Consider the following 13,681-nt stretch of genomic DNA (forward strand, 5'->3'; position numbering starts at 1 on the left):
TCGATAAAGAGGTCCAGGAACTAATTGGATTTTGTTGTCAACCAAGAGGTCTAATGATTTTAGATGTGTACATTCTCCTATGGGTTGATTTTCAGTGCATGAGATCTGATTTGGACGTGGTTTTGAAGAAATGAAACTGTTTTGAGGTGCGCAGGAAGCTTTTGAGTTGAAAGTGTAAGAAGTCTGGGACGGTCTTGAAGTTTGTATTATTGATTTAATATTTTTCGAAAATATTTTGTATTTGTTGAAAGTCGTCCAAAATTTTTCCCTGAGTTGCTTTGGGTTTATTGGATTTGCATTTCGCTGAATGAGGTCTTGACATTTGTCGAATGCATCTTGTATTTGAAACCATAAGTCTTCTGAATGATTTAGAAGAAATTCTAAGGTCGCGATGTGATAATCGATTTGACTGCTGTCGTCGGTTTCTACAAGATCGATTAAATCATCGCACAAATTATGAAATTTTTGTACGACGTCCATTTTTGTTTGTAAAATGTTCAAAATAATTCGAAACTGGAATTTTGTGAGGTCGAAAAGATGTCCCCACAAGTAGTTAAAAAAAGTCAGATCTGGCAATTCTCATTGAAGATACACCAAAAATAAAGGGGGCCAAGTTTGAGAGTAGCAAGGAGAGAATGTCACTTGAATACACGTCACAGATATGTCTCTTGATGTTTTCAGTACTTACTGCTTGCTTTGTTTCTTCTACTTGCGTGGTAAAGATTTTATGTGTTCTGCTATTATTTTGATGTTGCTGATGACGTCACTGATCGTTGTTGCACGATGACTTGATGTCCCAATATTTTTGCACCATGTTGTTGTGAAGTTGTTTTTGTAAAAATGTCCACAATTTTGCACTGAATATATTTTTGAAAATGTTGGCCTTGAAAATGTGTTACCGTTATGAAGTACTGTTTTTTGAAAAAGGTCCACTTTTTGAAAAACACAATTGGTTTTTGCGAAATTTCACGTGATTAATTAATATGATATTGGATTATTTTTGATTGTGCGATATTGTTTTTCACTTTTATACAATGTCACATCACACGAAAAATGGAATCCGAAAATTATTCATTTATTAAGTCAAATTTTTCCAAAAAATTTGAATTAATATACCTTTAGCACAAAATGTTTTTAATGTTTTCCAAAATTATATTAAAAGTCATAATTGTACTAGTACTACTAAGGTCACTTTTTGTTTTAGCGAAACGAAAAATATCAAAAATTTTCACATGTTGATTGGTAAAAGTATTAGTTTTGTTTAATCACTTTTTTATCCGTAGGTCACTGTTCACTTTTGATGTTTGTTTTTAATGTCGAAAAGATCATTGAACGTTTTTAATAAAACCGATATATTATTAAAAAACACACTATTCGGTTCGAAGCTGACCAAATGTTTAGTGGGGGCGTAAATTCCCACTAAATTTATATGGGGTTTTGATGGGGGTGAATTCTTAGGTCGATATAGACCTTCCAATTTTTCACTGTGTATTTGAGGTCGACTTTGACCTCTAAAAATGTCATGTATGTCCGTCCGATTTTTACCACTCTTTGCCTTATCAAATTTATAACACTTTTATGTCTATTTAATTTTGTGTTTAATAAGCTTTATTTATAATTCCACTATATATGTACAAATTAATTTGTTTGATTTTGTATGTTTTATTTCACCAAAAGATTTTACTTTATTTTAGTATAATTTCAAATTATTTTATTTTATATGTAAATGTCTATTTGTTTCACGATGGATCGTTATGTTTGTTTAATGTTTGATTTGAATGACGCGACCGGTGTAACGAGTTGACGACTACTAAAAACTTCTTGCTTCCCTTTATGTTGGTCAAGGGCAAAGCAAAGAAGAAATGATCTTTTGCAACAACAACAATTGCAACACTCACTCTCTACACTGGCTGTAGATGACGTTGAGTGTTGTTATTGTTGTTGTTTGTAATTCTAATAAGGAATGAAAACAAACGTCAAGCATTAAATGAAATGGATGATTTGATGAACTGTTGACGATTGTAAATATACGAAAAATAGAATTTACACTAGGCAACAAAAATTTTAAAGAAATTGATGAAATGAAAAATTTACAATATAAAAAAAATTAAATGAAAAAATAAAATGAATTTTTTTTGGTTTAATGTCGTTCAACATTAAACATATATATATATATATATATATATATATATATATATATATATATATATATATATATATATATATATATATATATATATATATATATATATATATATATATATATATATATATATATATATATATATATATATATATATATATATATATATATATATATATATATATATATATATATATATATATATATATATATATATATATATATATATATATATATATATATATATATATATATATATATATATATATATATATATATATATTTCGCCCGATATGGACTTATATGGCCCCAGAAGCCAGAGTTTTACCCTAATTTGCTTAAAATTTTGCACAAGAAGAACAATTAGTACTATAGTCAAGTGTGCCAAATTTAGATATAGCTCCCATATATCTTTCGCCCGATATGGACTAATACGGTCCCAGAAGCCAGAGTTATACCCCAATTCGGTTGAAATTTTGCACAGGGAGTACAATTAGTAGTGTAGTCCAGTGTGCTATATTTTATTGAAATCGGTTCAGATTTAGATATAGCTCCCATATATATATCGTTCGCCCGATTTACACTCATATGACCACAGTGGCCAATCTTTTACTCCGATTTAATTGAAAATTTGCACAGGGAGTAGAATTAGCATTGTAGCTATGCGTGCCAAATTTGGTTGAAATCGGTTCAGATTTAGATATAGCTCCCATATAGGGTTTCCATATGGATAATTTTTAAAAGAGAACTTTCGCTTTAAGAAAAGAGAACATTTTAATTAAAAAAGAGTTTACAATAAAAAAATCTTTATTAAATAATTAATTATTTTATTGATGTTAAAATTAAAATAAAAATAGTTTCTAACGATAGAAACAACGAAATAAATATATAATAAAACAATAAAAAACAAAAAGAATCATATTTTCTTAAAAAATAAACAAAATAAATTGACGACAACGTATTGGCGTATTTACGTCGTACGTTCAATTACATCTATTTCTAATTTTTACGCCGTACGTCGAAACGTCGCATTTGTGTTCCGGCCTTTAATTTGTCAACCCACACTGAAAAAAAAGCATACTCGGTTTTGTAAAGATTTTGTCTTTACTTTAAAAAATTTGGTATTGATTCCGAGCCAAAGAAGCGGAGAATACAAGTAAGGATACTTTTAAGACACAATTCTCTTTTAAATTTAGGTTTTGTGTACTTGCTTCTAGGAAGCAAATTTTAATTTTTCGCTTTCTCAGCTTTTTTTTCTTCATATGCTATCAAAGTCCTTTAAAAACGAGTTAACGGCAACTTTATTTTCCAAATTAGGACTCGACTTCCAGTAGAATTATGCTATGTTTGAAGTAAAAAACTTCTTTAAAATAAAGTTTTGAAAAACATGTCCTATATTTGAACGATTTTTTGCTTTGTAGTCAAGATGCAAAAAGACAACAAATTTAAAGACAATTTCATTAAATTTAAAGAATTTTTCTGAATTATTAAAGTCAAGTTGACCTTAGCCTATAATTTTTTTCTTTCATGTTAAGATACCCATTTTTAAGTCAAATCACTTAATTATAAGGACAATATGACTTCATTGAAAAGTTTATTTTTTTCAGTGCAGTAAACAATTAGTGGCGAACAATTGTGGCTGAATAAATAAAATTCCATCAATCTAGGATTTTTTTTTGAAATAGAGTACATAAAGAGCACTGTTGGACATAAAAATACGGCACCAAAAAATTTTTTGCGCTCCGATTTAGTTGAAATTTTGCACAGGGAGTAGAATTAGCATTGTAGCTATGCGTGCCAAATTTGGTTGACATCGGTTCAGATTTAGATATAGCTCCCATATATATGTTTTTCTGATTTCGACAAAAATGGTCAAAATACCAACATTTTCCGTGTAAAATCGCCACTGCCTAGTCGAAAAGTTGTAAAATTTTCCTAAACTTCTAATACATATATATCGAGCGATAAGTCATAAATAAACTTTTGCGAAGTTTCCTTAAAATTGCTTCAGATTTAAATGTTTCCCATATTTATACCCTTCACCACTACTGTGGTACAGGGTATAATAAGTTTGTGCATTTGTATGTAACGCCAAGAAGGAAAAGTCTGAGACTCATCGTTTAGTATACCGATCGTCTTAGAATTAAATTCTGAGTCGATTTAGCGATGTCCGTCTGTCTGTCTGTCCGTCTGTCTGTCTGTTCATGTATTTTTGTGCGCAAAGTACAGGTCGCAGTTTAAGTCCGATCGTCCTCAAATTTGGCATAGGGTCGTTTTTTGGGACAAAGACAATCGCTATTGATTTTGGTTCAGATTTAGATATAGCTGCCATATATATTTATCCCCGATCTGGTCATAATTGGCGTATTTATCAACCGATGTTCTTCAAATTCCGTACATCCGTATATTTTATGAGTCTCGAAAAACTTGCAAAATATTATCCAAATCGGTTCAGATTTAGATATAGCTCCCATATATATCTTTCGTCCGATTTAGACTCATATGACCACAGAGGCCAAAGTTTACTATCGATTTTCGTGAAATTTTGAGATAGAGAGTAGAGTTGGCATTCTACCAATGCTTGGTAAATTTGATTGAAATCGGTTCATATTTAGATATAGCTCCCATATGTTATATATCTTTCGTCTGATTTGCACTTATATGACCACAAAAGTCAGAGTTTTGCCCTGACTTGTTTCAAATTTTACACGAGAGGTAGGTTTAACGGTGTCGTTATGTGAGCCTTGCTTCAAATTTTGCACAAGGAGTACGTTTAATAGTATCGGTAAGTGTGCCAAATTTGGTTGAACTCGGTTCAGATTTAGATATAGCTCCCATATATATCTTTCGCCCGATTTACACTCATATGACATGGGGGCCAATGTTATACTCCCATTTACGTGAAATTTTGCAGAGATTGCAGAATTATTATTCTAACTATGCATGTCAAATTTAGCCAAAATCGGTTCAGATTATATATAGCTCCCATATATACGTACACCAGAGTTGGGGAAATATGGTAGACTTTTTCATATTTTAGACCCATTTTCAATGGGATTTTCCTCCAATTGACTGGATAGTTTCCACAGAAAATATATTTAATATGATATAGATAAAGCCTCCATATATTCGTTTTTCCGGTTTATACAAATATGGCCAAAATTCCCTGACTTTATACAAAATTCTGTAATGATTTCCCCATATCTTAGTCATATCCTATACACTGTAATGCTAGAATTTCCACAGAATGGTTGAGTTTTAAATAAGGCTTCAAGTCGCCCGACTTGACCAAATAATATATCACAACCCACACTTGACCACATATCTTGGCGAGATCTAACCAATATCCTTGTAAAATTGCCATTGTTGTATGAGTTGTAAAAATTGTTAATATTACTAAAATTGTCCTATATCTCGAATATATATGTATCGCACGATAAACCATAACCACGATAAAGTCATAGACCCATCTTTTAGTATACCGATCGGCTTAGAATTAAATTCTGAGTCGATTTAGCGATGTCCGTCTGTCTGTCTGTCTGTCTGTCCGTCTGTCTGTATATGTAATTTTGTGCACAAAGTACAGGTCGCAGTTTAAGTCCGATCGTCCTCAAATTTTACATAACGTCTTTTTTCAGGTAGGAGACAATCGCTATTGATTTTGGAAAAAATCGGTTCAGATTTAGATATAGCTGCCATATATATTTATCACCGATTTGATCATAATTCACGTATTTATGAACCGACGTTCTTCAAATTTTGTACATCTGAATGTTTTGTCAGTCCCGTAAAAACTGCCAAATATCAGCTAAATCGGTTCAGATTTATATATAGCTCCCATATATATCTTTCGTCCGATTTGGACTTATATGGCCCCAAAAGCGAGAGTTTTGCCCTGATTTGCTTCAAATTTTGCAAAACGAGTACGTTTAATAGTATCGTTAATTGTGCCAAAATTAGTTGAAATCGGTTCAGATTTAGATATAGTTCCCCTATATATCTTTCGTCCGATTTTGACTTATATGGCTTCAAAAGCCAGAGTTTTGCCCTGATTTGATTAAAATTTTGTACAAGGAGTACGTTTAATAGTATCGTTAATTGTGCCAAATTTAGTTGAAATCGGTTCAGATTTAGATATAGCTCCCATATATATCTTTCGACCGATTTGGACTTATATGGCCCCAAAAGCCAGAGTTTTGCCCTGACTTGCTTCATATTTTGCACAACAAGTACGTTTAATAGTATCGTTAAGTGTGCTTAATTTGGTTAAAATCGGTTCCGATTTAGATATAGCTCCCATATATATCTTTCGTCCGATTTGGATTTATATGGCCTCAAAAGCCAGAGTTTTGCCCTGAGTTGCTTGAAATTTTGCACAAGGAGTACGTTTTATATTATCGTTAATTGTGCAAAATTTAGTTGAAGTCGGTTCAGATTTAGATATAGCTCCCATATATATCATTCGCCCGCTTTGGACTAATATGCCCACAGAGGCAAAAGTGCTACTCTGATTTACGTGAAATTTTGCAGAGGGAGTAGAATTGAACTTGAAACTTTACACAGGCAGTAGAATTAAGTTTCTGCATATGCGTGTTTATTTTGGTTGAAATCGGTTCAGATTTTGATATAGCTCCCATATATATCTTTCGCCCGATTTTCCGTCATATGACCACAGAGGTCAAAGTTTTTATCCGATTTGCGTGAAATTTTGCACAGGGAGTAGATTCAACATAGTAACTATGCATGTGAAATTTGATTGCAATCGGTTCAGATATCGATATAGATTCCATATATATGTTCTTCCTATTTAGGCAAAACTCGCGAATATGCAGTTTTCTGGTTTTAACAACGCTTTGTGGAAAACTCAAAGAGTGGAGTACAATTTAGTTCAATTTTCGTACGAGTTAGTTTATTCTTCCTATTTCTTCTATGTCGTCTTCTGGAGAATTTCTTGTACATCTGTGCATTCTAATAAAATTATTCTATTTTTCTTCATTCAAACATTTATTTCATTTTTTATATCAATTAAAGCGTATTAAGCCTTCCAGTTGGGCCAGGTCTTGATTTCATTCCACAAGTTGGTACCAGGGCACTCAGTGGCACTGACTTGACGATGTCCGTACATAGTATAGCCAGAAACGATTTGACCACGAGATACAGCAGCAGCCAACAATTCCTTAGCGGCTGTAATTTGAGCTGCGTTAGGCTTATCGTTGTTGTAGTTACCCATGAAAGAGATGCCGAGGGAAATGGAGTTGTAGTCAGAGGCATGGACACCTACAACATTCCAACCACGACCTTCGTAAACAAGGCCATCACCACCGATCAAGAAATTGTAGCCGATATCAGCCCATCCTTGGGTGTTTTGGTGATAATTTTGAATGTTCTTCATTTGGGTAATACAAGCGGCCTTGGTGCTGCAATAGGCACCGGCGGTGTGATGGATGATGACATAGGATTTTCCATTAGCCAATGTGGCCTTAGTTCCTTTATAGGCAGCAGCTCCCCATTCTGATCTAGAGACGATGGTGAGACCGAAAGCAACATCAGTACAGAATAGAACGGCCAAAAGGCCAAGGAATAACTTGAAAGCCATGGTTGGAAATTTAAAATTGATGTTAATTCTGCCATTCCTCTGGGTTTATATACTCAAAATCGTTATCGTCACTCAATGGGAATTATCAAAATGGTTCGATTGTAGACTACCAGATGTGCTAAACACTAAGGTGATAATATTGAAATATAAATCATCATGACATATAACATAAGTACTCGCCTCTCTGTTTTTAATTTCTGTTCAGTGCCATAAATTTAGGATAGGGCTAAAAATAGTGGTCAAAATATTTTGACAATATCATTTTTTATGGAAAAAAACTATACCATATTCAATAATAATAATAATAGAAAAACAAGTATATACGACTGGGTCGTATCTTAAGTGCCCACCACCGTGAATCGAATAGAACAGTTACCTTTGAAAATATATAGAAGTTTAGGTGGTGGTTATGATGAAACATACTCTCATTTCAAATGGTAACCCAATCAAAACGTTAATGTTCATTTTGAACATCCCACTACCCAAAAGTACAATTGTACTACAAAGTCTCATTCGGTACAATTTGTACAATGTTCAGTTCGTTTTCAAAATCCAGTTAACTTTATTGATAAACTGATAAAAAACTGGGTTTTTGAAAGTCGGTTTTTCTCGGTTTTAAATAAACCTGACTTTGTTAGAAAACCGGTGGATTGTGTTTTTTGAAACAAGTAACCGGCATAATCGGTTCAACCGGTTTTCATAAAAGCACGTAATTTTGAAAGGAAAATCACAAAAAATCAAGGGAAAATTATTCAGTAATATATCAAAAGTTGAATACATGTTTTTAAATTCAAATGTACGTTAAACCATTTAAAAGTGTTTTCATTGAAGTTTATTAAAAATCCCAGATAAATTAGCTAAATTTGGCATTAAATTGGCGATTTTACAATGAAAATATAACAAGTATATACGGCCGTAAGTTCGGCCAGGCCGAAGCTTATGTACCCTCCATCATGGATTGCGTAGAAACTTCTTCTAAACACTGCCATCCAGAATCGAATTACTTAAGTTGCGGTAACGCTTGCCGATGGCAAGGTATCTTAAAACCTCCTAACACCATCTTCTAAATTGTATGTAAGTCCATACGTGGTATATATTAAATCAAAAAAGATCGATCCAATACGTATATAATTCAGTTTGACAAAGTAGACATAAAATTTTTACAAAATTTTCTACAGAAATAAAATTTTAACAAAATTTTCTATAGAAATAAAATGTTCACAAAATTTTCTATAGAAATAAAAATTTTGACAAAATTTTCTATAGAAAGAAAATTTTGACAAAAATTTCTACAGAAATAAAATTTTAACAAAATTTTCTATAGAAATAAACTTTTGACAAAATTTTCTATAGAAATAAAATCGTGGTAGATTATTTTTGGCTCGAGTGGCAACCATGATTATGAACCGAATAAAATTTGAACAACATTTTCTATAGAAATAAAATTTTGACAAAATTTTCTATAGAAATAAAATTCTGACAATGATGAAAATTTTATTATGAACCGAATAAAATTTTGACAAAATTTTCTCTAGAAATAAAATTTTGACAAAATTTTCTATAGAAATAAAATTTTGGTACATTATTTTTGGCTCTAGTGGCAACCATGATTATGAACCGATATGGACCAATTTTTGTGTGATTGGACCAATTTTGGTATGGTTGTTAGCGACCATATACTAACACCACGTTCTTAATATGAACCGGATCGGATGAATTTTGCTCCACCAAGAGGCTCCGGAGGTCAAATCTGGAGAACGTTTTATATGGGGGCTATATATAATTATGGACCGATATGGACCAATTCTGCCACGGTTGTTAAAGATAATATACTAACACCATGTTCCAAATTACAACAGGATTGGATGAAATTTGCTTCTCTTGGAGACTTCGCAAGTCAAATCTGGATATCGGTTTATATGGGCGCTATATATAATTATGGACCGATGTGGACCAATTTTTGCATATACCAACAGCATGTACCAAATTTCAGCAGGATCGGATGAAATTTGCTTCTCTTTGAGGCTCCGCAAGCCAAATCTGGGGATGGGTTTATATGGGGGCTATATATAATTATGGACCGATGTGGACCAATTTTTGCATGATTGTTAGAGACCCTATACCAACACCATGTACCAAATTTCAGCCGGATCGGATGAAATATGCTTCTCTTAGAGGCTCCACAAGCCAAATCTGGGGATCGGTTTATATGGGGACTATATATAATAAGGACCGATATGGACCAATTTTTGCATGGTTGTTAGAGACCATATACCAACATCATGTACTAAATTTCAGCCGGATCGGATGAAATTTTCTTCTCTTTGAGGCTCGGCAAGCCAAATCTGGGGATCGGTTTATATGGGGGCTATATATAATTATGGACCGATGTGAACCAATTTTTGCACGGTTGTTAGAGACCATATACTAACACCATGTATCAAATTTCAGCCGGATCGGATGCAATTTGCTTCTCTTTTAGGCTCCACAAGCCAAATCTGAGGGTCCCTTTATATGGGGGCTATACGTAAAAGTGGACCGATATGACCCATTTTCAATACCATCCGACCTACATCGATAACAACTACTTGTGCCAAGTTTCAAGTCGATAGCTTGTTTCGTTCGGAAGTTAGCGTGATTTCAACAGACGGACGGACGGACGGACGGACATGCTTAGATCGACTCAGAATTTCACCACGACACAGAATATATATACTTTATGGGGTCTTAGAGCAATATTTCGATGTGTTACAAACGGAATGACAAAGTTAATATACCCCCATCCTATGATGGAGGGTATAAAAACCTAAAACCGGTTATTGAGACTTTGAAAACCCCGGTTTTACCGATCCATCGAAAATGGGAAAACAATCGGCTTAAGAAGATAAACCGGCCCACCTGTTTTGACCACTCTTGTCTTGACACTGAGATCATGTCGAAACTTCGTAACTTCTGCCAGATCATGGACAATATCTGAGTCAAAACTTGTTATCACCCAATTAATAATAATACGATTATTACCACAATAGAATGCCTTTTATGTCAAAATTTCAAGTATTTTGATAGTTCCAGAATCGTTCGTTTTCAAATTCTCAATATTTTTACTTAATAATTTTATTCGAAAATATGATGAAGTCTTTGACCACAAATACATTGGAAGGAAACATTTAGAATTTTGATTCCCTTTAATCCAAGAATGCATTTTCTCATTTCCCACGAATATCGAGGGACAGTGGAAATTCATCTCATGTCAAGACATGTTGTAGCTAAACCTGAGTGAGGTGTCAGCAAGTGCGTGAAACCCTGATTGTGAAGTTCTCTAACTTAAATATTAAAAAAAAAATATTGGCAGTAGGTATTATTAAGGATAAATCTACAACTGGTTTTTGGTTTCTGCTAGTTTCCTTTGGTCACAAACCCTTTACAAATGGCACCTGCGTTATTTTTCGAGTTGATAAATAATTTTTTCCAGCAACTATATTCCAATCCATTATTTTTGGAAATTGGTACAATTTGAAACCTAGAAGTACACTGTTGGTACAACTTAAAATTTTGATTTTTAATCCCTGATGCACAGTATCATTTTCCCCATTATTCGAACGAGTTTGAGAAGTGAAGTCAGGACATTTTACTTCTACTTTCGGGCATTTAGGACGATCAGTGCGCTTTCTATCCTTTAATCAGTTAAATTGGGAGACCGGACAATATGGAGGATATATCTATATACCTCAAATTTTGCAATTTCTGACAATTATGATAGAAATTGCGGGAGATCGGTCTATACGCGGGCCTATTGGTGGTCCGAAAATACCTCTAAATATTCCATTTCCAGTCCAGAAAGTCAAAGATTCTCGAAGCTCAAGTGAAATCGGAAGATCCGTCAATATGGGGGCTATATCAAAACCTGGACTATAGTCCATCTTCGAACTTAACTTGCTTGCAGACAAAAACCGATGTGTTACAAACGGAATGGAATACTATTATACCCTCATCACCATTCTATAGCAATAAACTTCACAATGCACTATGGGACCAATGACCGTATTCTGCGGTAAAAAGTTAATTTTTTCATAGTGGTATTTGAAAAAATTGATAAGTCCACGGCCTATTATGAGAAACATATGTCAACTCGTACTTTTTAGAACAATCTGGCAAAGTTTTTTCTTTTTTATACCCTCCACCATAGGATGGGGGTATATTAACTTTGTCATTCCGTTTGTAACACATCGAAATATTGCTCTAAGACCCCATAAAGTATATATATTTTGGGTCGTGGTGAAATTCTGAGTCGAGCTGAGCATGTCCGTCCGTCTGTTGAAATCACGCTAACTTCCGAACGAAACAAGCTATCGACTTGATATAAACGGACCGCCCAATTTGGCTTTCAGACCCTCTAAGAGAAGCAAATTTCATCCGATCCGGCTGAAATTTGGTACATGGTGTTAGTATATGGTCTCTAACAACCATGCAAAAATTGGTCCACATCGGTTCATAATTATATATAGCCCCCATATAAACCGATCCCCCGATTTGGCTTTCGAAGCCTCTAAGAGAAACAAATTTCATCCGATCCGGCTGAAATTTAGTACATGGTGTTAGTATATGGTCTCTAACAACCATGGAAAAATTGGTCCACATCGGTCCATAATTATATATAGCCCCCATATAAACCGATCCCCCGATTTGGCTTTCGAAACCTCTAAGAGAAACAAATTTCATCCGATCCGGCTGAAATTTGGTACATGGTCTTTAACAACCATGCAAAAATTGGTCCACATCGGTCCATAATTATATATAGCCCTCATATAAACCGATCCCCAGATTTGGCTTGCGGAGCCTCTAAGAGAAGCAAATTTCATCCGATCCGGCTGAAATTTGGTACATGGTGTTAGTATATGGTCTCTAACAACCATGCAAAAATTGGTCCACATCGGTCCATAATTATATATAGCCCCCATATAAACCGATCCCCAGATTTGACCTCCGGAGCCTCGTGGAAGAGCAAACTTCAACCGATTCGGTTGAAATTTGGTATGTGGTGTTAATATATGGCCTCAAACACCCATGCAAAAATTGGTGGAAATCGGTCCATAATTATATATAGCCCCCATATAAACCGATCCACAGATTTGACCTCCGGAGCCCCTTGGAAGGGCAAATTTCATCCGATTCGGTTGAAATTTGGTACGCGAATTTAGTACATGATATTTAACAACCATGCCAATAGTGGCCCATATCAGTCCATAATCATATATATAGCCCCCATATAAACCGATCCCGAGATTTGGTTTTGGAGCCACTTGGAGGAGCAAATTTCATCCGAGTCAGTTGAAATGTGGTACATTGTGCTAGTATATGACCGTTAACAACCATGCCTAACTAGGTCCATATCGGTCTATAGTTATATATAGCCCTCAGATAAATAGATCCCCAATCACACAAAAATTGGTCTACACCAAGTTCATAATTGTATATAGCCCACATATAAGCGACCCCATATTTCAATTCTGGCTCTCTACGTACCGTGCAAATGTCCATATCGATTCGTAATTATTTGTATACTTACCTATACATAACTTTTTTTTCTAATATATACCACGTATGGACTAACTCACAATTTAGAAAACGATGTTTAGAAGTTTTAAGATACCACAACCCAATTAATTCGATTGTGGATGACAGTCTTTCGTAGAAGTTTCTACGCAATCCATGGTGGAGGGTACATAAGATTCGGCCTGGCCGAACTTACGGCCGTATATACTTGTTATATTTTGTTAAGTTAGTTTCTTTATTATAAGTGAATGCCTGTAGTCTGATATTTATGAAATAAAACTGAGGTTACACTTATGATTTAAATTCCTAAATTTAAGTTTAGTTTAATAACTAAAGCTCCTTTATTATTTTGTTTAGTCTGATTTTTAGACGAAATAATTAAAAAAAAT

The 13,681-nt window shown here is 34.0% G+C and overlaps 1 protein-coding gene across 1 annotated transcript; it reads right to left on the bottom strand.

The window, feature by feature from the left end:
- Positions 1 to 7,120: 7,120 nt before the first annotated feature.
- On the bottom strand, positions 7,121 to 7,741 carry LOC142229267 (peptidoglycan-recognition protein SC2-like). The gene has a single exon (XM_075299799.1). The coding sequence runs from the start codon at positions 7,737 to 7,739 to the stop codon at positions 7,179 to 7,181; it is 561 nt and encodes a 186-aa protein (XP_075155914.1). The 5' UTR covers positions 7,740 to 7,741; the 3' UTR covers positions 7,121 to 7,178.
- Between the last annotated feature and the right edge of the window lie 5,940 nt (positions 7,742 to 13,681).

The sequence above is a fragment of the Haematobia irritans genome, chromosome 3 (genome assembly GCF_050003625.1).
Source record: "Haematobia irritans isolate KBUSLIRL chromosome 3, ASM5000362v1, whole genome shotgun sequence".
NCBI classification, from domain to species: Eukaryota; Metazoa; Arthropoda; class Insecta; order Diptera; family Muscidae; genus Haematobia; species Haematobia irritans.

Bases quoted from the DNA above. Each gene is read 5' to 3' on its own strand.
- LOC142229267 (XM_075299799.1), bottom strand. From the start codon at position 7,739: ATGGCTTTCAAGTTATTCCTTGGCCTTTTGGCCGTTCTATTCTGTACT.